Genomic DNA, 24,534 nt, shown 5'->3' on the forward strand with positions numbered 1-24,534 from the left:
TAACATTGCTTCATTCCCCCAATATTACAATCAAGTCTGAATTTTTATAGTTAAATTTCAACTACTACTCCACTTTTAAGTATTTTTTTTACAGGCAAAATACAAATTAAAGATTGAACATTTGCACTGCAAATAGCACTATATTACCTTGCTGCTCCACTTACAGCATTCATACACACAATATACACTGCAAATGGCATTACCTTGTTGCTCCACTTACAGCATTCATACACACAAAATTCACTCTAACAATAAAATTCACTCTATGGAAGCCAAGTAAGATGGCTGGGTACCAAACCCCAGCTGCATGTACATTACTGCTATAGTATTGGTATGAAGCTTAGCAAGGCTCACTGGATGAAGTCTCTAACCAAGTCAAGAGAAAGCTCTAACTTAACTCCAGTCAGACCAAACTTGATTCTAGATTTTCAGTCCAATGTTACTGTCATCCCTCACCTCATCGGGACATATCTTGTTCCTTCTGCTACTTTGGTTGTCCAACCCATAAGGAACTAACTGCAGGTAAACAAAACTTTGTGTTTTTTTTAAATTCCCAAAGCCCAATCTCATGAATTTAGACAGCATTTGAGTACGAGTGTTACAGTTTCGATCATCAAAACGACATTTTGTTACGTGCAGGCAAAAGTATTTGACCATGGTGCGCATCGTTTTGGAGCGGATGCATTTTCCAGTTTTCTTGATCAAACCACATTATTTCAATTATTGTTGACGCCTTAAATCATTGTGTGTGAAACCGTTGGGCAGTAAACAAGCGCGTTTGAAAAAAAAGCACTGTGGGACGCAGAATATTAATGTTTCCACTTCATCTGTGCAAAGGGAGGGGGGGGGGGGGAGGATTAGTGCTGGCAACGCACCTTTCAGCCGCAAAAATTAAGAATTAATGGGGCAGCTCAAAACGGTACCAAGTGTGGTTTCCAGATTACGTCAGGCAGATCGGATGTGTGCACGACCATCTGTCCAAAAGACAACACTGGCTGAGCAGGATTAGCAAAACAAGTCGGTGCAAACTCACGGCAACTAAGTAGGAGAGAGCCGAGCTAATTTTAATTCGGCGACCGGAGAACTCGTGAGACTTTGCACCTCCTTTTGAGTAAGTGGTTTCTTTTTAAAAACAAAACACAAATTAAGATTAGCGGTGGGTGTTTGTCCGGGGGGGGGGGGTTAGAAGGTTCCAGATCGGCTCCACCTCCGTTAACTTTACACCCGCACACTCTGGCGGGCCCCGGGGCAGAGCTCACCTTCCGCACTCGCATCAACTCGGGGTAAAAGAACTCGGAGCAACTCTTCTCGCTCGACTCGGAGAGGGCCAGCGTGTGGCGCGACGTGACGGCCGATATCTCCCCCTTCACCAGCAGCCCGGCGGCGGCCGCCGCCGCCTCCTCCCCGTCGTCGTCCTCTCTCTTCTTGAGGAGAGGAGCGGAGACGGGCAACGTAGTCAGGGACACTCGTCGCGGTTCGGCCATGTTGCGGGCCGGCTGCGCGGGACCCCCTCCTTCTCTCTGCTCCCCCCCCCTTCGCCTCGCTCCTTCACCCTCTCCCGGTTCGACCCGCTTCTTTTTTGTTTGTTGGGCGGCGGTTGCGAGGAGGGGGTGGTGGTGGGGAGCGCGGAGGGAACCGAACAATCACAATCCCTTCAACAGCAACAAAAACAAACCCGACAAACTTCGGCCGCCGCCATCTTGCCCGGCTGCCGCGCATGCGCGCGCGCCCACTCTCCCGTCGCCGCCTCGGGCCACAATTTTAAAAGTTTTTTTTTCTCCTTCACCCTCCCTCACCACCGCCCACCCCACACACTAAGAAATAAAAAATAAAACAGTTATTCCTGCCGCTGGATACCGGCGTTCGCGTGTAAAAACAAACATGATTAAATCTGAGGGCGTCGACCTCTGACCTGTGCGGATCACGTGGGAGGGAGGGCGATGGACGGGCTGCTCTGAGTAAGATGGCGGCAGGGGCCGGTTTGCGGGTGGGCGATCTGGTCTGGTGAGGCACGGCAGACTTTCCCCGCCCGCTGATTTTTTTTTTAAACAAAATTTAAATGCGATCGCTGCGCGGTTATTTCCCTCCCCTCAGCCCTGTACACCGAGTAGCTCTTTTCTTCAAAAGGAAAATCTTGCTTTGTCTTTTTTTTTGTTGGGTAATCTCTCGCTTTTCTTTTCCCTCAGGGGGAAGCTGGGTCGGTACCCGCCCTGGCCCGGAAAGGTGAGGTCTTGAAAGCCGGCGTGCAGGAGCGCTTTGACCTGTTGTCTATCTATGGTGGAGGAAATGGGTGTAGGGTTGGTGGAAGGTTACATGGGTGTGTGGGGTGGAGATGGTTGTGTGTGTATATGGTGGTGGGATGTGTGTGGGGAGGGGGCCGGTAGGGCGGGGTGTTCATGGTGGGTGGGGCTGGGTGTTCATGGTGGGGGTGGGTGGGGCAGGGTGTTCATGGTGGGGGTGGGTGGGGCAGGGTGTTCATGGTGGGGGTGGGTGGGGCAGGGTGTTCATGGTGGGGGTGGGTGGGGCAGGGTGTTCATGGTGGGGGTGGGTGGGGCAGGGTGTTCATGGTGGGGGTGGGTGGGGCAGGGTGTTCATGGTGGGGGTGGGTGGGGCAGGGTGTTCATGGTGGGGGTTGTAGGGTGGGGCAGGGTGTTCATGGTGGGGGTTGTAGGGTGGGGTATTGGTGGGGGATGTGTGTGAGTGGAGTGTTCATGGTGGGTTTTGGATGGGGCTTTGTGTTCATGGTGGGTCTGGATGGGATGGGGGTGTTCATGATGGGGGTTGTAGGGTGGGGTACTGGTGGGGGGTGTGAGGGGGATAGGGTGTTGGTGGTGCAGGGGTGTGAGGGAAGGTGGGGTGTGTGTGGATGGGGGTGGGGTGTTCATGATGGAGGTTGTAGAGCGTTCATGGTGGGGTTGTAGGGTGGGGTATTGGTGGGGGTTGTAGGGTGGGGTATTGGGGGGGGCTGAGGGAGGAGTGTGTGGATGGGGTGGGGTGTGGGTGGGTGGGTGTTGCTGGTAGAGTGTGTGGGTGGGGTGCTGGTGGAGTGTGGGTGGGGTGGGGGGGGGAGGGTGGGGTGCTGGTGGAGTGTGTGTGGGGGTGTCTGGGGTGGGGTGGGGGGGGGAGGGTGGGGTGCTGGTGGAGTGTGTGTGGGGGTGTCTGGGATACATCTGGGGTGGCATGTATGTGGGGGTTGGGTGCTGGTGGGGGGGCATGTGTGGAGAGGGTGGTGGTGTTGGAGCGCATGCATTTGTGGAGGCTGCGTGTGGGGGTGGCATTACTTACGAACAGACTAGTTTAAAGAGCAACAGATGTTTGAATTTATTTTTGTAAAAAATTGTAGCCTTCTGTTTGAAGTCTTGCCCTTTTGTGCAAAACATGCTGTGAGCGTTGATATTTTTAATCTGTGTTTGTGGAGTGGTGTTAGTAACTTATTAAAACCAGATCTCTGACTTGCTTCTGAAGGTTAATTTCAGTAGTAAGGAGGGGAACAGCTGATCCTAAGAATTAATGGTGAAATTATGAGCAAACAGTTTTTGAGAGCTGCCACATTGGCTGAAGTAAAGCTAGTGGGAGATGTGCAAGCAGTTGCAGTGTTTCTATAAAAAAAAAAAAAAAAGCAGTAAAAGAGAATTACAAAGTTGCTAGTTGCTGAAACTGGGACCGTATTTGGTAATGCAAGTTCAGGCACATAATTTAGCTTCTGGTCTAGATCCGGAATCTGTTGGAGGTAATTCTTCCAATTCCTTCTGTCAAGTGGCATCAGAGCCGGCAAGGCAGTACCAAAATTTCTAGAATGTAACTTTGTAAATAACTAGTCAAAGCTATCCATCAGCACTAAAGTCACAATTATCATAAATATAAAATAATTTTCAAACAATGCTGCAAAAGTCTCAAAAGCAAAGATTGCCTCAATAGAAACTAATGCAAAAACTAAGTACAAAAATGATTGCCGTGTATATGTAATATAAATATTGATAGTTAAACTTGTAAAATGGGTGCTTTAAAACTCTGCAAAAGATACTTAAAAAAATAATTTTCTCAAATGTTTTTTCTGTGGATAGTCATCTATTTTGGTTTTGGATTCCAGCATCCACAGTAACTTGTGTTTGAACATCTTAGCAACTTAAGACTATTCTAAGCTAGTACATGTTTTAATGTGAACCAGGTCTGTTGCAGCGAACACTACTTGTGATTTGGTAGAATGTTGACCAGTATGTTATCTTCAAATCGGTTTCTGCCCCAATGAATACCAGCCATTTACCTTTGTGCTAATCATCAGTCCTTGTACTGAATTCCAGAGCTACTTCTCTTGAGCAACTGTGATTCTCATTTATGTCTATAACTGATTAACAATTAAAATCAATGTTTCTCTGTTTTAAGATTGTTAACCCACCTAAAGATCTAAAGAAACCACGGGGGAAAAAATGCTTCTTTGTAAAATTCTTTGGAACTGAAGACCAGTAAGTCAACTTTTTTAAAATGACGCTTGGAAAAGCATAGTTTAATGTTTAAAAAAGCTGTTGCTGTATTGGGCTGAACAAGCTAGCTGCAGTCTACCAAAGACTGCACCACTGATCTTGTCACTTTGCACTTAATTCCCCATCTTCCTCCGGTGCCACCCCCACCCACTCCTCTGTTCCATGAGATTCTTCTATATATTCTTCCCATCCAACTAATCAGCTCATAGACCCATCACCCATCCTAGGTGAGAAGTAGGTCATTCAGTCCCTCTAATTCAGTTGATCATGGCTGGTCTGTACCTTGACTTCATTCATCTGTCTTTAATCCATATCCTTTGAAACCCTTGCCTTGCCTAACAAAAAACAGTCTCCGTGGAGTTTTTTTCATTGGCATACACTCAACAGCTTTGTGTGTGAAACTATTCCTAATTTCCACTAGCCTTTGTATGACGAAGTGTTTCCTTCCAACACCCTGAACGGCCTAGTCCTAATTTAAGATTATTCCCCTCTTGCTCTGGGCCTCCTCCCACAAGGAAATATTTTTTCTCTCTTTAGTTATCAAATCTTTTAATATTTAAAGCCTCAATAATTGCCCTTTCCTGGAGACCTCCTTATCCCTTTCAAAACTGCTGTTGCTATCTCCAAATCCTAAAACCTATTCTAACCTTGAAGCTCGATGTTTGGATTTTTCCAGTCCAGTTTTAGCAATGGTCAGGCCACTGATATTACCACGGCTGCAGCCTTAAATTGCATCCAAAATGACTTGACCATGGTCTGTTTCCTCTTTGCCTCCTCAAACCTTTCAGCCTCTGATGTTTTATGATGCTGTTCTCCCCTGCCTCTTGCAGCCAAGCACATTCCAGCGATCATTTTGCTTCACTGCTCGCACCTTTAGAGCTTGTCCAAGGATCTATCCTTGGCCGATGCTTGCTGATCTTTCTGGTGCTACTCTAGCATCTGCCACTGGGTCATTTCCCATATGTGTGCTCGCAACATCCAGATTTTCCTCTATATCTTTTTCTGTGGGTCAGGTACAAGTGACAAATTCATTCATCCAATTTCAAGAAAATCAAAGCCGTTGTTCTTGACACTTGCTTTAAATTCTGACTGTTTTAATACTGCTTCCATGCCCATCCTTGGCCTTTTGCTTAGGCTGAGGGAGACCATACAAAACGCATGTGCTGTGCTGAGTTTTCAATCTTCTACCCTGTCTGTTGTCGAAACTGCTTGTTTTCATCTACATACATGCCTGCATTGCGATAGAGCTCCTTATCCATTTTTTCCTTGCTGTCTCTAGGATGTTATTCCAATACTCTTTGTACTGCTGTATAAAGTGCCTTGTATGTAATGAAGGTGCAACATGTGTTTCTATTTTCAACTTTTGATGAGAACAGTTGACTTATAGAGCACTTTTTAATCACAGATCACGCATAGATCTAGGTCCTGCTGCGGAAGTACTTAAAATTATCCTTTTGCTTTCTGTTTAGCACGAGCTAAATTCCTGCTCCCCTTTGCAGCTTATAGGGAAATTACATGTTTCCATTGAAGTTTAAGGGATCCATCAATAAGAAACTCTGTGTTGGCATAGATCAACTTCCTTCATGGTCCTAGATGCCAATTGAGATACGGTATCAACTCTTAACATTTAGTATCTGCTAGACCGATGGCACTGAACTGTAAAATGGTTGATCTTGTATAAAGACTACAGGTGGCTCTTTTCTAACACTGAGACTTGATGGACAAATCTTCAGGATGTGATTGCTTCTTACTAATATGAGAACTTTAACTAGAAATATAACAATTTATTTGACAAAAACATGCTTCCTTTAATCATAGAATTTATAGTGTAGGAGGAGGCCATTCGGCCCATCGAGTCTGCACCGGCCCTTGGAAGGGCACCCTACGTAAGCCCATGCCTCCACCCTATCCCCGTAACCCCACCTAACCTTTTGGACAAGGGGCAATTTAGCTTGGCCACTCCACCTAACTTGCACATTTTAATCCTTAAAACTGCGCAGATCCAGGTAACTGATGGTTGGTTTTGTCAGATTTCAATTTGCATGCTGTGATGAATTCTACAGTATTGCTTTAATGTTAATCCAATGTTAACATTTACAGTAATAACCACTTAGAACTGAGACATGGTGTCATAATTACTCTGCAATATTAATAGCCAATGTGTTTATAGTAAAGAGAATCTGCTAAAGGGGTGGCAGGGTGAGAAAATAATATCACTATTCAAACACCTTAACTGTACAGAGTAATTACAGAAGAAATAATCAGGATATTTAACTAGCTGTGTAATTAAATAGTGCAGTGGAAGCTGTTTAATTCGGATCCCCTTTGATGGAAACTAATTTCTCTACATTAGCTGGCTTTTGTATATTGTCATTCCTGAAATTCCTGCTTGTGCATAATGCAGAAGTCATCTTCAGTAGTTGATTGCACATTTGCAAAGCAAAATTAATGAGGCACAGAATATTGTTGGAAATGCCATGAACATGGTTTGGCTCTCTAATCAAGGTACACAACATTAGCTACATATTGTATTGGGGCGGCACGGTAGCACAGTTGCTTCACAGCGCCCGGGACCCGGGTTCAATTCCCGCTTGGGCCACTGGTGGTGTGGAGTCTTCACGTTCTCCCCATGAATGCGTGGGTTTCCTCCGGGTGCTCCCGTTTCCTCCCACAAGTCCTGAAAGACGTGTCTGTTAGGTGAATTGGACATTCTGAATTCTCCCTCCGTGTCCGACCAAGCGTCGGAGTGTGGCGACTAGGGGATTTTCACAGTAACTTCATTGCAGTGTTCGTGTAAACCTACTTGTGACACTAATAAAGATTAATTATTATTATTGTTTGAATTTTAGTAGCACAAATCAGTAAGCATTAGCTATTTTATGGCTTTATGCAAATTGTCTATTGGAAGACTTGGAAGTTCAATTCAAGCAAGACCAGTATAGAGATTGACTACATTGTTTTGCAGCGCATGGATCAAGGTAGACCAGCTTAAATCCTATCACGTTCACAAGGAGGAAATGATCAAATCTACCAAAGGGAAACGGTTCCAACAGGCGGTGGATGCAGTTGAGGAATTTATTAAATCTAAGGTAAGGTGTGCCATCGTATCAAGGATCAATCACCGTTAGTTTGAGAGAATATTATAAGTCAGGGATTTGTAATGCATATTTAAACTGGTTTCCATATAAAGCACACTTGCATTCCAGGATCATGGAATGCCACATTAAATGTATGATGTCAAAGTGTGAAATTAAACCCATCGTGCAGATCTGATCTGAGATTGACTTATCATTTATTTATAATTTAGAGTGCCCAATTCTTTTTTTTTTATCAAGGGGCAATTTAGCGTGGCCATTCCACCTACCCTGCGCATCTTTGGGTTGTGGGGGTGAGAACCATGCAAACACCGGGAGAATTTTCAAATTCCACATGGACAGTGACTGAGATTGACTTATCAGGAGGGATGCCATAAATAAAATAAACTGATTTCTTGCAGTTAAGCATTGGTAAGACTGTAGTCACTGTTTTCATTCCCCACGACCAAGGTGCAGATCCGGGTACTAAGAGTTTAGGGTTTCTGCCTCCATCACCAACTCGGGCAGTGAATTCCAAGCACCCACCATCCTCAGCGTAAAAACGTTTTTCCTTCTGCCACTTAGCTTGAATCTATGACCCCTATTTTTTTGAACTTTCTGCCAAGGAAAACAAGTTCCTCCTGTCTACTCTACCACTACCCCTCTCAATTTTGTATACCTCAATCATGCCACCCCTCTGCTTTCTCTGTTCCTGGGACAAGACCCCCAATCTCTCCTCGTAGCTACAATTCTCCAGCCCTGGCAACGGTCTAGTAAATCTTCTCTGAACTCTCCCCAGAGTAATTACATCCTTCCTGTAAGTGATGACCAGAACTGCACACAATACTCTGGTTGTGGCTTCACCAGTGTCTTGTGTAGCTCCATCATTATACCCCTACTTTTGTATTTTACAGCTATGCCAATGAAGGAGAGCATTCCATATGCCTTCTTTGCAACCTTAACTACCTGTACTACTACCTTTAGGGACTTGTATACTTGCATGCCAAGACCTCACTTCATCTACCCGCCTCAGTATATTCCTGTTCATTGTGTGTTCCCTGTTTGACCTCCCTAACTGCATTGCCTCACACTTATTAGAATTGAACTCCATCTGCTGCTCTCCTTCCCACTCCTCCAACCTATCCAGAACATTTTGGAGATTACGGCTATTCTCTACATCCGTGTTTTTCAAACATTTTTTTCCCTCGGAGCCACTTTTACTATCTGGCCGACCTTCGGGACCCACACCATGCTCACTTGCAAAGACACAAGATTGTATTTCACTCAAGAAATTTTTACAATCATAAATTGGACTCTGCACAAACAATTTTTCTCCCTGGGAAGAGACCACCCCTCCCCAACCACCAGTAAAATGTTGAAAATCATAAAGCTCAAGCTCCCAATTTCATAGTCTGAAGTTATTGGGAGTTTATCTTGGGTTTTCTAGAAACAGTAAATTGGCATGACAATGCATTTCTTGTGCCCATACCCGAGCTGGGCACTGACTAACTTAACAGGATATAAAGGGCAAGCAGGAGCTTACACTGAAAAATGAGACTTCACATAATAAAACATTCCAATTCAAAAATTGGTAAAATAAATGTAAACACTATGAATGCTCTCAGGATGCAGGATATTCAGATTCTGCTCCACGGAGATGATTGTGACAATGTTGCATGCAGTTGTTGTTCCATTCTCTTGTGTAATAAGTTAGTGGATCAGAAAAACATCCAACCACGCCACACAAGTCATACAAAAGAGCAGTTTGAAGAAAGTGCATCCGTACTGGTACCATTATACTTTTTGTGCTCTGAACAGGGCTTTTCAAAGAATGTAGCTGGTGCATGACTCTGTTGGATGTCTTTGTCTTGGCTTTGGGATATCACAGATGACCACTGAAGAATAGTTGCCACCTGGAAATGAGACTGGAGGGGAGGTTAATTCACCTTCCTCTGACCTGGATTTATCCTGGTCCAAACAGGATGGATTGTCTCAATGGGGCATTGGCCATCCTGATATAACGGAAGATTTTAACCCAAACACTAGCAACTTTAACGCAGCCACTGGCAATGGTAGCAATTCTCTCACCTCCTTTCCGGCCAGCAATAGTCGCACCGTCAAATATATTACTGCCATGCTCTTCTGTACCATTTCTGTAATCAGTATTATTAGCAACGTGACTTTGCTGAGGATTACCATAAGGTACATCTTCCCTCTGTCGCCCGCATTCCCAGCCTTCAGCTCTCGTGTACAATTAGCCGCTGCATCAGCCTCACTCCTGATCTATTCTCCCATTTCTTACCTAAACTTCAAATCACATTCTATGATCTTGGTCTGCCCTCTTTCATTCTGGTCCTTGCCATTCACGTTATTTTTTTTGCAACCCTGCACTCTGCGACACTTCTGAAATCCACCCGCGGATTGTGACCCACACTTTGAAAAACCCTGCTCGACGCTGTCCACTACAAGGCCAATTTTTGCATCGCCTGCAAATTTCCCAATCATGCACCCCGCATTCATGTCCAAATCATTAATATATAAAATAAGCAGCAGGGGTCACAACAGTGCGGGGCACCACTTGAAAGAGCTTTCCATTCGCAAGGGCAGCCATCGACCATTATTTTCAGGTTACTAAGCCTGCCAATATTTCCCACTTTCTCTGTATCATAGCTTTGACAAAGGGTCATCTAGACAATAAATGTTAGCTCTTTTCTCTCCCTACAGATGCTGCCAGACTTGCTGAGATTTTCCAGCATTTTCTCTTTGGTTTCAGCTTTGGATCCAATTTGCCACATTACCCTGTGTCCCATGGGCTTTTACGTTTTTGACCAGTCTGCCATGTGGCTCCTTGTTAAATGCCTTAAAATCCATTTAGGCAACATCCTCAGCACTACCCTTATCGATCCTCCTTGGCACTTCCTCGAAGAATTCAATCAAATTTTTATGGCATGACCTTCCCCTAGCAAAACTATGCTGCCTATCCCTCACTAGTCCGGGCCTTTCTAAGTGACAGTTTATCCGATCACTCCGGGTTGATTCTAACAATTTGCCCACCACCGAAGTAAGGCTAACTTGCCTATAATTGTTCGGCATTTCCTGCGGACCCCTTATAAACAATGGAGCCACATTTGCATTTCCCCAGTCCTCCGGAAACTGCCTGGTATCTAGTGAAGATTGGAAAATAATCCTTGGACATTTGCTATTTCCTCCGTGAGCTCCTTCAACATCCAAGGAAACAATCCATCCGGCCCTGGCGACTTATCCAATTTCAAGGATTCCAACACCTCTAACACTTCCTCTCTCGTTATGCTTAATTTATCTAATGTTTCACACTGCTCCTCTTGGATTACTATTATCCGCATCATTCCTTGCCTTTGTGAATATCGATACAAAACATTATTTTATAAACTCTTCCCATATCCTCTTCTGCATCTTCACACAGGTTTCCTTTTTTCATCTCTGATAGGTCCCACTTTTTCTTTAACTATTCTTTTGCTTTTTATATACTGGTAAAACATCTTTGGGTTTTCCTTAATATTGTTAATATTTTTTCTTGTTGTCTCTTTGATTTCCTTTTTTTAATAAACTTGATCCCTGTACTTTCTATACTCCCTCTGCTATCTGCAGTTTTAAGATTTTTGTGACTATCACAAGCTTGCTTTTCTGCTGAATCTTCCCCTGTATTTTTCTAGACAACCATGGGAGTCTAGATTTGGCTGTACCATTCTTATTTTTGATGGGGACATGTCTGCTTTGTACCCTAAGAATCTCACTTATTAGTGCGCCTCTCACTGTTTTACCATTTGTCCAGTCCACCTCAGTCAAATCACTTATGTAGAATTTGCCTACTCCCAGTTTAAAACTTTTACTCCTGATTTATCTCTGTCCTTTTCCATAATAATACAATGGAATTGTGGTCACTATTCCCGATGTGGTCACCCACTATCACTTCACCCACTTGCCCATCTTCATTTCCCAAGACTAAATCCAGAATTGTGCCTCTTCTTGTTGGGCTTGTCATGTTTTTTAAAAAAAACAAACATCCTGGACACAGGACATCGATTTTTCACCCTCCATGTCCCTTGTATTGTTTGAAACTCAGTTGACATTGATATTGGGATAAAGTCTCCTATTATTGCTCTCTTATTCCTCCAGGCAGAAATTTGCCTACATGTATCTTTTATCTAACTCCCTCTCTCCATTTGGGGGTCTGTCACACATTCCTAGTGTCGTGACTGCCTCTTTTTTTAAAATTCCTTTTTTTATGGATTTAAAGTACCCAATTATTTTTTTTCCAATTAAGGGGCAATTTAGCGTGGCCACCACCGACCCTGCACATCTTTGGGTTGTGGGGGTGAGACCCACGCCGACACGGGGAGAATGTGCAAACTCCACACGGACAGTGACCCCGTGCCGGGATTGAACTCGGGTCTCGACACCATGAGCCAGCAGTGCTAACCACTGCGCCGCCGTGCCGCCATTCCTAAGCTTAACCCACAAAGCCTCATTTGTTAACCAATTTAGTATATCATCCCTTCTCACAACTGCCATTGATTCTTTTACCAAACATTACCTTCCCCACCCCCTCCTTTTTTGTCACCCACTCTATCCTGCCTGAAAACTCTATATCCAGGGATATTGAGCTGCCAATTTTACCCTTCCTTTAGCCAGGTTTCCATTACAGCAACATCCTCCTGCCATGTGTTTATCTTTGCTCTTAGTTCATCAACCTGGTTTGTAATTCTCCTTGCATTGAAGTATAAACAGCTCCACCCCATCAGTTTCCTTTGCTGGAGGCTTTTTAACCCTGGTTTCTTTTGTCTTTCCGAGTCACTGACTACATCTAACTAATGTTCTGCCTCCTCGTTCCTGATTGGAATATGACTTATCTAAGCCTACCCTAGGGTTCCAATCCCTGTGCCAAACCTCCCCAACAGAACTGGCAAAAGCCCCTGCGAGGATACTGGTCCCAGCTTCTGTGAAGCACCTTGGGATGTTTTGTATATGGTGCTATATAAATGTAAGTTGTTGTATGGCTAGTATTGCAAATGGAGTATAAATCATAGTCCTACAGGCCTTTCAAAATGTGTTCTGTCTGTACCATACTGTAGTATCAAGGCTTCTCTTTAAATGGGTAATGAAGTCAAAATTGTTTTGCAGATTTACTGTTACCCAGTTAGTTGGACTATTAATGTGAGGGACGGTTATTGTGTGATATGTGTTTGAAATGTTTGAGCTTGGGACATTTGAGCTTTAATATTTGAAGAAGGATTAAATTTGGTACCTGGAAAAACCATGGCAATTGTGTCACATATCAACGTTTTAATGCTTTAACAATGCAGATCTTGAATAATTGATGAGCAGAAGAACTCTGGATAGGGCCTGGATAATGACAGGCTATCAGTCCTGAAGGTTGTTAGAGACAGTGCAATTGAAAGTGACATGTAATTGCACATGACAAGCAGTTCCCATTTTTAAAAATGTGGACGCAGGTATTGATATTGGAAAGTGGTTGGGAAATCTGCACTGATGCAGGTTTTTCACATTCAAACTCGACCCATTTTCTTTGTGGCACTGAACGTGAAATAAACGAGGTGTAGCCTTTAGATGAAATGTGGAGGGCAGGATGTTAGTGTACTCAATCCCAACTATACCCATTGTAAATTTGTGTGGGGGTGTGGTGTGGGTCACAATAATTACATTCTTCTGCCAATGGTCGTGGTGTGGTGCTGACACTAAATTGGAGTGTGTAATTAGAGTGACCAGTTTAAATGGACAATTTCCCTTCTAAATGAGGATGTGAGAATTTATAATGTGAAAATTTGATAGGAACAAAGCCCAGATACATAATTTACATGATAAATCAGGGAATATTATTCTCTTGCCCATTTTTTATGTCTATGTTGCTGTTTCTCACCTTTTGAAATGAAATGAAAATCGCTTATTGTCACAAGTAGGCTTCAAATGAAGTTACTGTGAAAAGCCTCCTAGTCGCCACATTCCGGCACCTGTTCGGGGAGGCTGGTACGGGAATTGAACCCTGCTGCTGGCCTGCCTTGGTCTGCTTTCAAAGCCAGCGATTTAGTCCTGTGCTAAACAGCTGGCTCTTTCCTCTCCTACCATTTCTCTCCCTTAGTTTCTCTTTTTCCTTGTATCTACATTTTTTCTTTAAGATGGTGTATACATAGAACATAGAACCTCAACTATTCCTGTCTCCGATATGCTCATGCTTCATCGATTCTTGCACCCACACCTTGCACAGCAGTGTCTCTTTCCCTTTGACTTTGCCTCTTATCTGTTCCCACTGTTGCTCGGTTCACTGGCTTCCCATTTCCCTTCCTGTTTGCTCATAAAATTCAACTTTTTTTATAAAGTACATGAGACAGGAAACTGTTTTTCCAACTCTGTCTCATGGGTATTAGAAATTAGGAGCTCTGTTTCATAGCTGTACGTGATCAGCATTGTCTTTCTGTCAAAATAACACCGATGGGACCATGGACTGCAAGATTACTGTCTGATACTCACCCACGTGCCTGCTGACTTCTTTGTGTCAGATCACGTTTTTTTTTTTTTTGCAGATCTTTTAGATAAATCTTCCTGTAATGTTGAATATCCAAAGTGTTTTTATCTGTTGATATTCAGTTCAGCTGCCTATTTACTCCAATGTACAAGAATTCTGGCTCCTTGCACATTGTTGATTTTAATTGCTCCACTATTGGTGGCCTTGCCTCCAGCTGCCTGGGCTCTCGTTCTGATATTCCCTGAAATCTCTGCTTTTCTACGTTATTTTTCTTCTTTAAGATGCTGCTTAACGTGCGCCCCTGACCAAGTCTTTTTGTCTTTCAAGTACCACATAAATGCAAGTTTTTTTTTAATGCAATTCTATTTTTAAAAAAAAAAATCTTTGGTGTCTGAAATCTGTCATACTGCTTGGATCTTGTCATCAAACTGTAAACTCTACAAAAAATGTTTTGGGGGTGGGGGGTTGCTGCTCTGCAGTGTGGGGAGTGAAAGGGGGTGGAATAACTTGTTTAATTTTGACCTTTTTTTATTTTTTAACTGCTGTGCTTCATCACTTTCAGTTGCTTTCTTAAAGTGGAGGTTTTTCTGCATGCTTGTCATTATTCTCTTTTCTTCGTATCAACATTTATTGTTAAAATTTGAGGCGTGTGCCAAGCATTTCCCTTGTGCCCAGCACCACGGAATATGCCTGTCTGTCGACCAATGCACCCCTAATGGACCAGAATGTGACTTGTGTATGTTGCCCAGGGATTGAACAGAATTGAATCACTGTAATTAGTTTACTCATTTGAAATTAGGCATATCAAGTTCTTGTCGTATTTAAATGCTCCATTCATGGTACAACTTCAGCTGTAAATGATAAATCATGCTTTTAGTGATGATCTCTAGAATGTCAACTATGTCCTGGACACATTCTTTGACTAATCAGCAAAAACGTGAAGTTGTATTTGCTATCTTTTACTTTCCTTGTAATCAACGTATCCTTTTTTTATTTGCTTGTGTGGCTCCTTTTTTTTAAAAAAAAATTATTTTTCTTTTGCACAGTAACTTAGAGAGGGTTCAACTAGTGTGCAGCCTGTGGGGAATTTTAGTGTTGCAGCACAACGCTGGGGCACGTTGTTTGTAATAAAATTCTACTTCCAAGCTGTCTGCTGAGGGTGCATCAAGGGTCATAGATGTCATCTTCTAAATTCAGCTCAACTGCTTACTGTATTCAAGAAAATCTTGTGATCAGAAAGCTCTTGTCAAATGGCTGTGAAGAATGTGATTTGTAATTTTGCAGAAAGGATCAATGAATGAAATCTATGAAGACACTGTACTAAGTTTTTGAATATAGCTACAAATGCTGTAAACACAACAAACATTTGTGCAATAGAACGCTACTGAAGTCCTTTGCGTTGAGCTGCATGATTAATTTTTAAAAATCCTGCTCATTGAGATATCTTAAAGATAAGACATTTTAAACAATGTAAATGTCTCCACGGTCCCAGAGGATCGGAGGCTGCTCTTCCCTTTGAGAGCTGACTGGTTTAACCTGAGCGTCACCACACGTCAGGCAAGAGTCAAGGTTGAGAAGGCAGGGCATATGGGTTTGGTCGTAAAGTATTCCGTTGAAATAACATTGAACAATTGCCTCACTACCTCATGTTAAATTGGGTATCGGGGAAAATCATATCCATGTCTTTAACCTTTGACTAATTTCTTTTCAGGTGTCTGCATTCACTTCAGAAGATAAAAGCAGGCACATTTCATCTGACGGTAAAAGACAACATTCCTCCACAGCAGAAATTTCAGAGCACAGTGCAAGGAAAAGGGGGCGGCCACCAAAGGAGGAAAAGGTTGGTCTTGGGTTGAAATTAATTCAAACACAGCCGCATCCTTTTTTATTTTTGTGGGGCAAACTTTTAATTTTCTCCCTATGCCTCCAGTACATTTGTGAATAAGCATATGCTAGTTGCCAGTATGTGGCCAGACAGCCCAAGAACAATGTATTTTTCTCCTTCCTGCAGGGAAATGGGTTCATACAACTCCCACGACTGATGGTGATTAGGGCTTCTAATGGAGAAATTAAACTGTCTGTTAAGTTAAATATACTGATGAATGCATGGTAATGCTATGCCCAGGAGGTAATATATAGCTTCTTTATGAGATGTGACTAGTATTTTCTTTCTTCCGCTACAGGATTCTTTCCCAGAGCCATCCACGGTGAAGAGGTTGGTTACGGGTCCAGTTGTGGGATACAAGTGGAAGGTGGGTCACAGGTTCCTTTACTTCGTAAAAAAGCCTAGGTGGCTAGCCATTTTAGGTTTTTATTGACGCGCCCTATGTAGGAGTACCCTTGTGCAAACATGCTGACACCAAATAGGTTTGTGGCAGTAGATGTGGGGAACATTGGAGTTGGATCTGCTTTTCTTTCTGAAAGTTTAAAAACTTTGGGATGGAACACTAGCTGTTGACTATAAAATCCTATTAATATCCATTTGTCATTTGATTTTCTCAATCAAAAAAATGTAGTTATTCTGTACATTTACACACCTGTCATTATTTGTGCTTCCCTTTTGAAAATTCAACTTGTATTGCCCATGCATGGCTCCCAAAGAGTAGTAATGCCGCCAAGTTGTTCAGTACAGCCACAGCATTGGCAATGTGGAAAATTTCCCAGGTATGTCCTGTACATATATATAGGACAAATCCAACCCAGCTAATTACTGTGCCACCAGTATACTCTCGATCATCAGTGAAGTGGTGAAAGGGGTCTTCAACAGTGCAATCCAAGTGTATTATGGGGTCATGGCTCAGAAACTCTAGTGTATTATGAAGTTCACCTGACCTATAACTTTCTATGTTGAGTTTGGCTAGGATGAGCACAAGAGCCTTCGCTTCAGGTGTGATTCATCAGACTTTCTCGGTGCTTTTATCAAAACAAAGTTTATTATAAGAATGTAGGTAACATATATAAAGTGTTTATCAAGAATTTGTTATCAATTACAAACATAAAAAAACACACAACAGCTACAATAATTTCTGAATAAATCCCCCTTAGTAGCTGCTCCAATTCAATACAAAATCCAATAAAGCCAAAACCCCTTTCAAGGGAGTGGCACAGCACACTGTAATTCACTTGAATGGGACTGGTCCTTTCCCTGAGATTCTGGTCCAGCCTCCAACCAGCAGATTGAAAACTCCTTCCGGAAAACAACTCTATCTTTTAAGGTTACCACGGCAGTTTGTCACACCCAATGTGCTTTCCGTTCCCTGGAACAGCTTCAAAATAAAAACAGGGAAACACTGTTTCTTTCTTCTGCGGTCCAAAGCAACAAATTGAAACCAAAACACTAAACTCTCTCTCACCTGACAGCCACCGCCCAGCTCCGCCCACAAAATGACATCACTGAAGCCGTGCTACAAGCCATGTGGTAAAACAAAACCTTTCTTAAAGGGACACTCGCATGGCAAGTGGCACTGGCTTAGCAATAACCTGCTCGCTGACACTCTGTTTGGGTTCTGCCAGGGCAACTTGGCTCCTGACTTCATTGCAACCTTGATTCAAACACCGGCAAAAGTGTTGGACTCTGGGGGTGAGAGTGACTGCCCTTGACATCAAGGCCACATTATCTATCTCTTCTTTGAAACCATTTAATGACTCCAATTCCACCGCACTGTGGGGCAACGAGTTCCACACAGCAGGTCAGAGGCTAGCCATTCTGTGGCGAGTAATTCCTTTCTTGCCTCCCCAAAGCCTGTTCACTATCTACAGGGCACAAGTCAGGGGTGTGAAGGAATACTCTCTCCGTGTCTGAATGAGTGCAGCTCCATCAACACTGAAGAAGCTTGACACCATCCAGGACAAAACAGCCTGCTTGATTGACATCTCTTCCAGAAGCATTCATTCCTTTCACCACCAACACTGTAGCAGCAGTGTGTGCCATCTATGAGATGCACTGCAGGCAAGGCTCCTTAAGACAGCACCTTCTGAACCTTCTGAACCCATGAGCACCATCTAGAAGGGCAAGGGAAGCAGATACATGGGAACACCACCTGGAAGTTCTCCTTCAAGCCATTCACCTTCCTGATTTGGAAGTACTTCACTCTCTAGGGGTCAAAATCCTTGAATTCCCTCCTTTATAGCACTGTGGATGGTCTGCAGCGGTTCAAGAAGGCAGCTCACCACCACCTTTGAGGCCAATTAGGAATGGACAAGGAATGCTGGCCTAGCCAGCGAAATCCACATCCCTTGAATGAGTAAAGAAAAAAGATAAATGGTTTTAAATCTGAATTCCCTGTGATCTCTAATTATACCCTTCATTTTGTTGGGAATTGAAAGTATTCACAATATTAATCTCGCCTGGCTTTTAATTCTGTTGCCAGTCATTTGTCTGTAGTTTCGGCTGTGACAAGCGATGACTGTGTGTTAGGGAGAGGATGTTCAACAGTAAATGAATTTTAATAAACGTCCACTCAGTATGGACTTGTCATCTTCATTTATTTTGTATTATTTCTGTTAGAACGGGAATTAAACACTTGATTGGCTACTAAACCGGGTTCATATAGAAACTAGAAAGGGCAGGGATATAAATAAGTGGGTGCACTCGATCACTCGATCTTTCAAGAATTCAATCAACTTTCTAACTTTCCGGGGAAGCACTGGTTGAATTTACAACATTGCTGAAGATACAATGGCAAAATATAATATTTCATTCATCATATTCAAGCACTTTGGCTTTCAAAAATCAAGTTGCATTCTACCTAACCAGTTTAATTTTCTGTTTGATGCTGAAACCAACAATGTTAGCTATGCATGATTTAGTTTGCATAATTTAGAAACCGTTGTGGTGTAGAGTGCTACGCTGGTTGGAACTTGCCTAGAATGTTAAATTGAATGATCAGCTGAATAACTTGTAAGGGTTTGTTCACTTAATAGGAACTCTAACTGTTGGGTGGGCTGGGCACTTGCTGGGCACAGTGTTTGAATCACAACTGCAACAAAGGAATGCGATTGAATAATTATAATGGTGCTTTGTGTGTCCATGCGTAGAGAAGTGCTGCAATTGAAAGATAATTCGGCGTTTAAAAATGGCTGTATTGATGTATGGTATAACGTGATGAATGGTGGTGGATTTGGGGAATATTGGATTCTAACTATTGGGGTAGTTTAAAGGTTAAAAGTTCGGGGTTATAATGCTTTTGACTGCAGTGGTTATGTGGTTACAAATGACTTTGCTGGGCCTGAGAGCCTTCGGAGCCAGAAGATGAAATTGACCAGAGGGATGTGTTTTTCAGTCTGGGCTAATGCACAGTGGTTTGACTGGGGAAAGTCCCCGGGGAGTTGATGTGCTTTTAGCCAAGAGAGGTCATTTGTTTTTCAGCTTGGCGATGATTTCATTGCTGGGTGGAGTTAAGAGATTGAGAAAACTTGGAAGAGCGAAGTTGAAGGCTGATCAGACTGACAGAAACCATGATTCTACCAGGAGGATAGTTATAAAATGAGTAATATGTAAAGCAGAGCAGTCTTGTCTGAGGATAAAGAAGAAGCTGAAACACGTGAGGTGAACCAACTTTTTGAAGACATCTTGCCAAAGTCTGAAGGGGTTCCAACAGTCCAAATGTGTTCTGTAATGCAGTATTACTCTATGCCATGCTGATTTTAAGATGGATTGAGAGCTGTATGTTTCTTGTTGTTTAATGGGGAATTGAGTACTGTGTGAAGTTAGAATTTAATATTGTACTCTATTTTAAAAACATTTTTTTTTAAATTTAGAGTGCATAATTATTTTTTTCCCCCCAATTAAAGGGCAATTAGCGTGGCCAATCCACCTACCCTGCACATCTTTGGGTTGTGGGGTGAGACCCATGCAGACACGGAAAATGTGCAACTCCACATGGACAATGACCCAGGGCAAGGATCGAACCTGAGCCCTCGGCGCCGTGAGGCAGCAGTGCTAACCACTGTGCCACCGTGCCGCCCTGTATTCATTTTTAGCAAAACAAATACCAAATCCCTATTTCTTCATGAAGTCACTTCTGGAGCAATTCCTTCTTTCCGCACAGTGTTACAAAACAAAATAAAATATTGAGGTTTTGGTCCAGTAACCTAGCCACTGTTGGGATTTGGGCTGGGATCGTAATAAACCATGAGAGGATATTTGTATTTGACCACGATTATTTCATAGATACAATTCCTTGTATGTGTACAAGATCGTAATTGCGATTTCAGATCTCCTATGCAATGGGAGTGTTTCAAATTTAGGTTCTTTCCTGAGATATCCTTTCGAGGACATTAGCGCTAGTCACTCTGTAAACAATCAAAGCATCTAGAGTTTAGAATATAGATTATACTATACCCTGGAAATGTACAAGTATTGCCTTGTGATTTGAACTGGATATTGTGTTTTTCTAACGTGTGCTTCTTTAAAAGCCAGATACAGATCATTACGTTGTTTTATTTCAAAACAAACAAATTTGCATAGCAACAGTTAATGATTAGACTACAATCACACTGTGTTCTTGTAAGAATACAAAATAATAAACATGCTTCCCTTCCCCACAACAGTAGTTAGCGTCTTGATGTCAACAAATTAAGTATTCTCTATTTTAAATGTCTGGACCTGGCGAAAGCCTTCTCTTTAAAAGTCTGACTACACATTTATCCTTTTTAGGTTCTGTTCACAACATATAATGTGACCATTGCCAAATCGCTACCAAGCACCCAGGACAAAGGAACCTCCCTAATGTTAGTGGCTGTGAAGTGACCAACTTTAAAACCGAGCTCATTGGCGTTTTAATCATGCTTTGTTTCAATGCCTCCATTTATTTAAACTTGAGAAATCAATGAAGCAGTCTTCGCATGAGCCTAGATTGGCTCAACTGCCCTCTACTCTTATCAGTGAATGGTGTGTAACTAGGATTTGAAAACTCAGTTGAAGTGATTTTTATTGAAGACATGGACTATGAAGAAAAACGTGAAAAACATGAACTAGATAATGTATGCTAAGTTGGTGCTCACAATTGCAACCATTGGGAGACTGGTGACCATAATGATTTGCTCATTGCATGCTTACTAAAATCGCATATGCAACTTTGCAGTAATTGAATTACCTAAGACTTTTATAAAAAAAAAAGTATTATGCATAGAAAATGGTGGGAGCCATTATGGAGAGCCCTGTTTATGGTTCTAGAAACTGTGCTCTGTTGCTATCTTCACACAAAAATGGGAGTGATGAATGGTGCAGAAGCGTTGAATGTCGTTTGTTCCTTTCTGAAATGTTGAATCTTTGTAAAGCTGTTGTTTTCCTGTTGACTATATTTCCGTCACTAAGCCTTTAGATCGCCAGGGAGGGAATTTCTGGTGCAATTCTCCCACTCGTCTCCAATAGAAGTCTTCAGTTATAGGATCAGAGTATAATACTTACTGTGCTCAGATTTGGTTTTTCTAATTGCAGCAAGTAAAGGACGACCCTCACTTCCATCACTTTCTGCTCAGTCAGTCTGAGAAGGTAAGATGGTGCAGTCTAGTGCAGTTTATTCCAGTAATAAGCAAAATGCCAGGTAGTAGAAAACTTTGGTCTCCTTTCTTTTATTAATGCTTCACTTTTTTTTTTTTCATTTACATCTTCATTTTCCTAAATATGTTGCTGCTGTTCTTTTTCCTAATTGGTGAGAACGTCTTTGACTGCCAGTGTGGTCAGCTACCTGAGGGTACAATTGCTGCAGACCAAGTTGGTCGACAAATGTTTTGCCTCCATTCAGGATACACTCATGGGCGTCCTGCTTAACTACACACGTGGGGTCGAGTAACAATGGGAACTGTTCCTACTGGCAGGAAGCAACTAGATCCGTTATTGGATCATAAAATATTAGTCAGTTAAGTCCTTGTGTCCTCACTTTTACTTAAATAGTTGGTTATTGGAATAAAGTATAGACCCTAGGATTATTTTTTTTTTAAAAATGTTTAAAGTGGTTTTAAAATATTCAATGAATTGTTTTAAAAGTTGCGGTGTATTTTACTGAGTAAGTGTTTTAGATCTATTAAGCTTGAGACTAAGCACAACTTCAGGATTTAGTGCATGGGTAGATTAACCCAGAAATACAGAAGTTGTGGCCCTGTCACTGATTGCTCCATCACAGACTGTGCTGTAGACCCCCACCCAGAGACCGCATCGCAGGCTTCTTGACAAAGAACTGAATTCAGTTGATTTGTCAAGGAGTTCCCCTTCTCTGCTCACATTGATGTCCGAAACGGGATTGAAAATGTTACACATTTCTCAATTAGGTGTAACTGGGATTTTAACAGCAATCTAAACGTGCTGAGCAAAATATCAGTTCATGAAAGCATTATTTCATGTCTTAAGTGTTGGTTAAATATCTCCAGTTTTGATCTTTTTAATTTAAAAAAATTTAAATTTTCAGAATATTTCCGCTTCTGCCCTCACTCCATGCGTATGTTTCATTCTCAATGTAGTTTTTTTTAAGTTAATTGATTTTGGTGCTTTTAGTTTCCTATTGACTGAGAGAATTATTTAATGTGATTGGCTGCTTGGACAGCTTGCTCTGTCGCTCAGTGACATGATGGAATGTTGCCTTGCCTGGCAAGAGCGTTCGGATTCTCATCGCTGAGATTGCTAGATCTCACAGTGAGATTTCCTTCCAAGTTCAGAGTCCCTGCTTCAACACTAAACTGCAAACACTGGGTCAAAATGTCCTCTGAAGATCCAAAATACGTTTTCAACTGAAGTCGGTTCTGCTGAACGTTTGTTAAAACATAAATATTTTTTGCACGTGCGTATGGGAAATTGGTATAACAAAAGTGTATCCCATCAATCTCTGACTTCCTCCTCCAATCACTTGATGGCAGTAACTGTATTGCATGAAACGTGCTGGCCTCATGACGCAAAAGACTATCATGTTCCTCAGTTTGCATAATCTTCTAAAGGTCGAAACTCGTCCAGTTACTTCCCCTCCATTCCTAGTTTCCGTGGACCACCATCTTGGTTAAGAACTCAAGTGAGCAACCTGCTCTCTAGCTGTAACCCGGAAAACGTACTGCAATAGTTGTCAGCAGATGTTGGGTCAGCCTGTTTGTTTTTTTCCCCTTTGGAAAACACTACCCATAACATTGGGATGAAATCGGCAGTTCAGCCTGTGTATGGGGATGACATAATATTTGGGTACAGCACATTGAACTGTCAGCATCAATCGCCCCTTCTGATTCTATATATTCAAAGATTCAACTAAAAAGAGACCCATCCGTTTTGAATATAGAATGGGTTACTTTGTAGCTGCAAAAGTAATTTTGTGTCAAGGTAATAAAAGTACTTGCCGAGTGCTTTTTATATTTAAAGAACTGAAAACATCCTTTTTGTGTGTCTACCTCGCTAATTTAAATTGGAGCATCGGGAAGAGCAAGTTGGGTGATGGCATTAATATGCCAGCAGTCGTTATTGGACAACATAACCAGATGCAAATTAAGCATTTTCAGTAGTCTGTCTTTGAAAGTACAATATTTTAAATTTCAGATTGGGTCATGAAATTTGCATGTGAATACTTAACATTTGTGCTGTGTTCACATATGAATACTTACCATGTTGTGCTGTGTTCCTCTGCAAACTATTCAAAACTGGCATTAGCCCATTTAAGAGGCACAATTTTATCATTTGATTTATAAACCGCAGTAATAGAATCATTTTAAACATTCATTTGTTGACTTCACTAATTGTAAAATATACACATTTGCCAGTTGCCTAATGGAATGCTGTGAGAACAGTATTTGGGTTTTTTAAATTGGTGACACCAGACATTTCAAAAACTCAAAGCCATTCTTAACATGCAGAAGCTGCGAAAGCACTTTTAAGTTGATGTATTTAAATTAACGTCCAATTAAGTTTATCAAATTTGATTAAGGAAGACTTCCTATTGAGACAACCTTTTAAAATCCCCTTTTAAGCTGTAATTGTTTGCTCCAAATTCTCCTTTTTGAAGTAGGTGACGGTGATCTTGCCATCAGTTTTCGCACAGCCCTTTTTAAATATTGTGCCGAGTATAAATGACTTCCATTTGAATGCCTACTCTTCAGCTTTTTAAAATTCATTTATGGAATGTGGGCGTCGCTGGTTAGGCCAGCATTTATTGCCCATCCCTAGTTGCCCTTCAGGCTGTGTTATACCAGTGTTACACCATTCCGTTAATCAGCCACATTAGCCTTGGTGACAATGCAGTCTTAACATGTATGAAATTGAATTGATGTTGCAGTTGCCTTATGGTCCTCTCGGAGTAAAACTGGGCAACAAAGAATCTTTAACATGGTAAAACTGTAATTGGAATATGTTTCATTTGAAAGAGGGGGAGCTGGTGGTAGATTGAAAGAAATGATCATAGAAAATATTTTTATTGCTTCCAATGGTTACAATTAATTGTTTTCCTCCAGTATATCAGTGTTTATTTTCTGAGCTAGGCATGTTAGT

General features: G+C 42.1%; 2 protein-coding genes across 5 annotated transcripts in view; one reads left to right on the forward strand and one right to left on the reverse strand.

Moving 5' to 3' along the window:
• LOC140394450 (ubinuclein-1-like) overlaps positions 1 to 1,710 on the reverse strand; it is an 84,226-nt gene extending 82,516 nt beyond the window's left edge. Inside the window, exon 1 of the mRNA XM_072481724.1 lies at positions 1,260 to 1,710. Coding sequence (XP_072337825.1) covers positions 1,260 to 1,484 — 225 coding nt within the window. The 5' untranslated portion in view covers positions 1,485 to 1,710. The remainder of the gene's footprint in view (positions 1 to 1,259) is intronic.
• Positions 1,711 to 1,922: 212 nt separating this feature from the next.
• The window catches only part of glyr1 (glyoxylate reductase 1 homolog (Arabidopsis)), a 42,693-nt gene continuing 20,081 nt past the window's right edge, over positions 1,923 to 24,534 (forward strand). For 3 of the 4 annotated variants that reach the window (XM_072481725.1, XM_072481726.1, XM_072481728.1), the window contains exons 1-7: positions 1,923 to 2,004; positions 2,187 to 2,223; positions 4,384 to 4,463; positions 7,447 to 7,570; positions 15,787 to 15,915; positions 16,259 to 16,327; positions 21,517 to 21,570. In XM_072481725.1, the coding sequence (XP_072337826.1) occupies positions 1,964 to 2,004; positions 2,187 to 2,223; positions 4,384 to 4,463; positions 7,447 to 7,570; positions 15,787 to 15,915; positions 16,259 to 16,327; positions 21,517 to 21,570 (534 nt within the window). In that variant the 5' untranslated portion in view covers positions 1,923 to 1,963. The remainder of the gene's footprint in view (positions 2,005 to 2,186; positions 2,224 to 4,383; positions 4,464 to 7,446; positions 7,571 to 15,786; positions 15,916 to 16,258; positions 16,328 to 21,516; positions 21,571 to 24,534) is intronic. The other variant, XM_072481727.1, reaches the window with a different exon arrangement.

The sequence above is a fragment of the Scyliorhinus torazame genome, chromosome 17, assembly GCF_047496885.1.
Source record: "Scyliorhinus torazame isolate Kashiwa2021f chromosome 17, sScyTor2.1, whole genome shotgun sequence".
NCBI lineage: Eukaryota > Metazoa > Chordata > Chondrichthyes > Carcharhiniformes > Scyliorhinidae > Scyliorhinus > Scyliorhinus torazame.